General features: G+C 22.3%; 1 protein-coding gene across 1 annotated transcript in view; it reads left to right on the top strand.

Moving 5' to 3' along the window:
* The window catches only part of LOC108572060 (beta-1,4-glucuronyltransferase 1-like), a 2502-nt gene extending 2220 nt beyond the window's left edge, over positions 1 to 282 (top strand). The window contains exon 4 of the mRNA XM_017934247.1: positions 70 to 282. Within this exon, the coding sequence (XP_017789736.1) occupies positions 70 to 282 (213 nt within the window). The remainder of the gene's footprint in view (positions 1 to 69) is intronic.
* Positions 283 to 748: the final 466 nt, after the last annotated feature.

Genomic DNA, 748 nt, shown 5'->3' on the forward strand with positions numbered 1-748 from the left:
TTACATAAATTATAAATATAAAAAATATGTCATAATACATATTAATACTTGTTTTTACACTTTTTATAGATGTTCGAGATGTGTCTTTTAAACTATAGGCTAGTTATACTAGATGGTGCCTTTCTAGTTCATACACCAGGTATTAAACGAAAAACAATAAAAACTGATGTGGCAAAACAAGAATTTTTGAAGTCTCATGAAAAAAGAAATGCTCGAATCTATCAGCATACAATTAAACGTTTATTGAAACAATATGCCACTAATCATAAATGTGCACGATAATACTTTTTGGCTAATCAAAGTTAAGAAAAACATTAGGATTCAGTATAAAAATAAACTTTTCTAATTATACATAATTATATATGCTTACATAATAGTATTTTACATATACAAAATATGATTTTATCTATATAACAATGCATCACAAGTATATTTCCATTCATCACAAAAAGTTATTTTTACATTTAGAAGTAAATTAAAGTTAAATAAAAATCTATGAGTATTGTATATGTATGATATAGGACATTTGTAATAATAATTCTGTATATACATCATGATTGTGACACTGTGATAGTTATAATAATCACAAGAAAAATTATAAATATATTCCTACATCAAACTGTTACTGAATTTTATAGTACAAAATAAAATATAATACCTAATTTATATTTGACATTTTCAATTCACTTTTACTTTTTAATTTGATCTGTTTAATTTGTGGTTTAAATAAAAAAATATTTCACATCTT

This window comes from Habropoda laboriosa, unplaced genomic scaffold (assembly GCF_001263275.1).
Source record: "Habropoda laboriosa isolate 0110345459 unplaced genomic scaffold, ASM126327v1 scaffold67, whole genome shotgun sequence".
Classification (NCBI taxonomy): Eukaryota; Metazoa; Arthropoda; class Insecta; order Hymenoptera; family Apidae; genus Habropoda; species Habropoda laboriosa.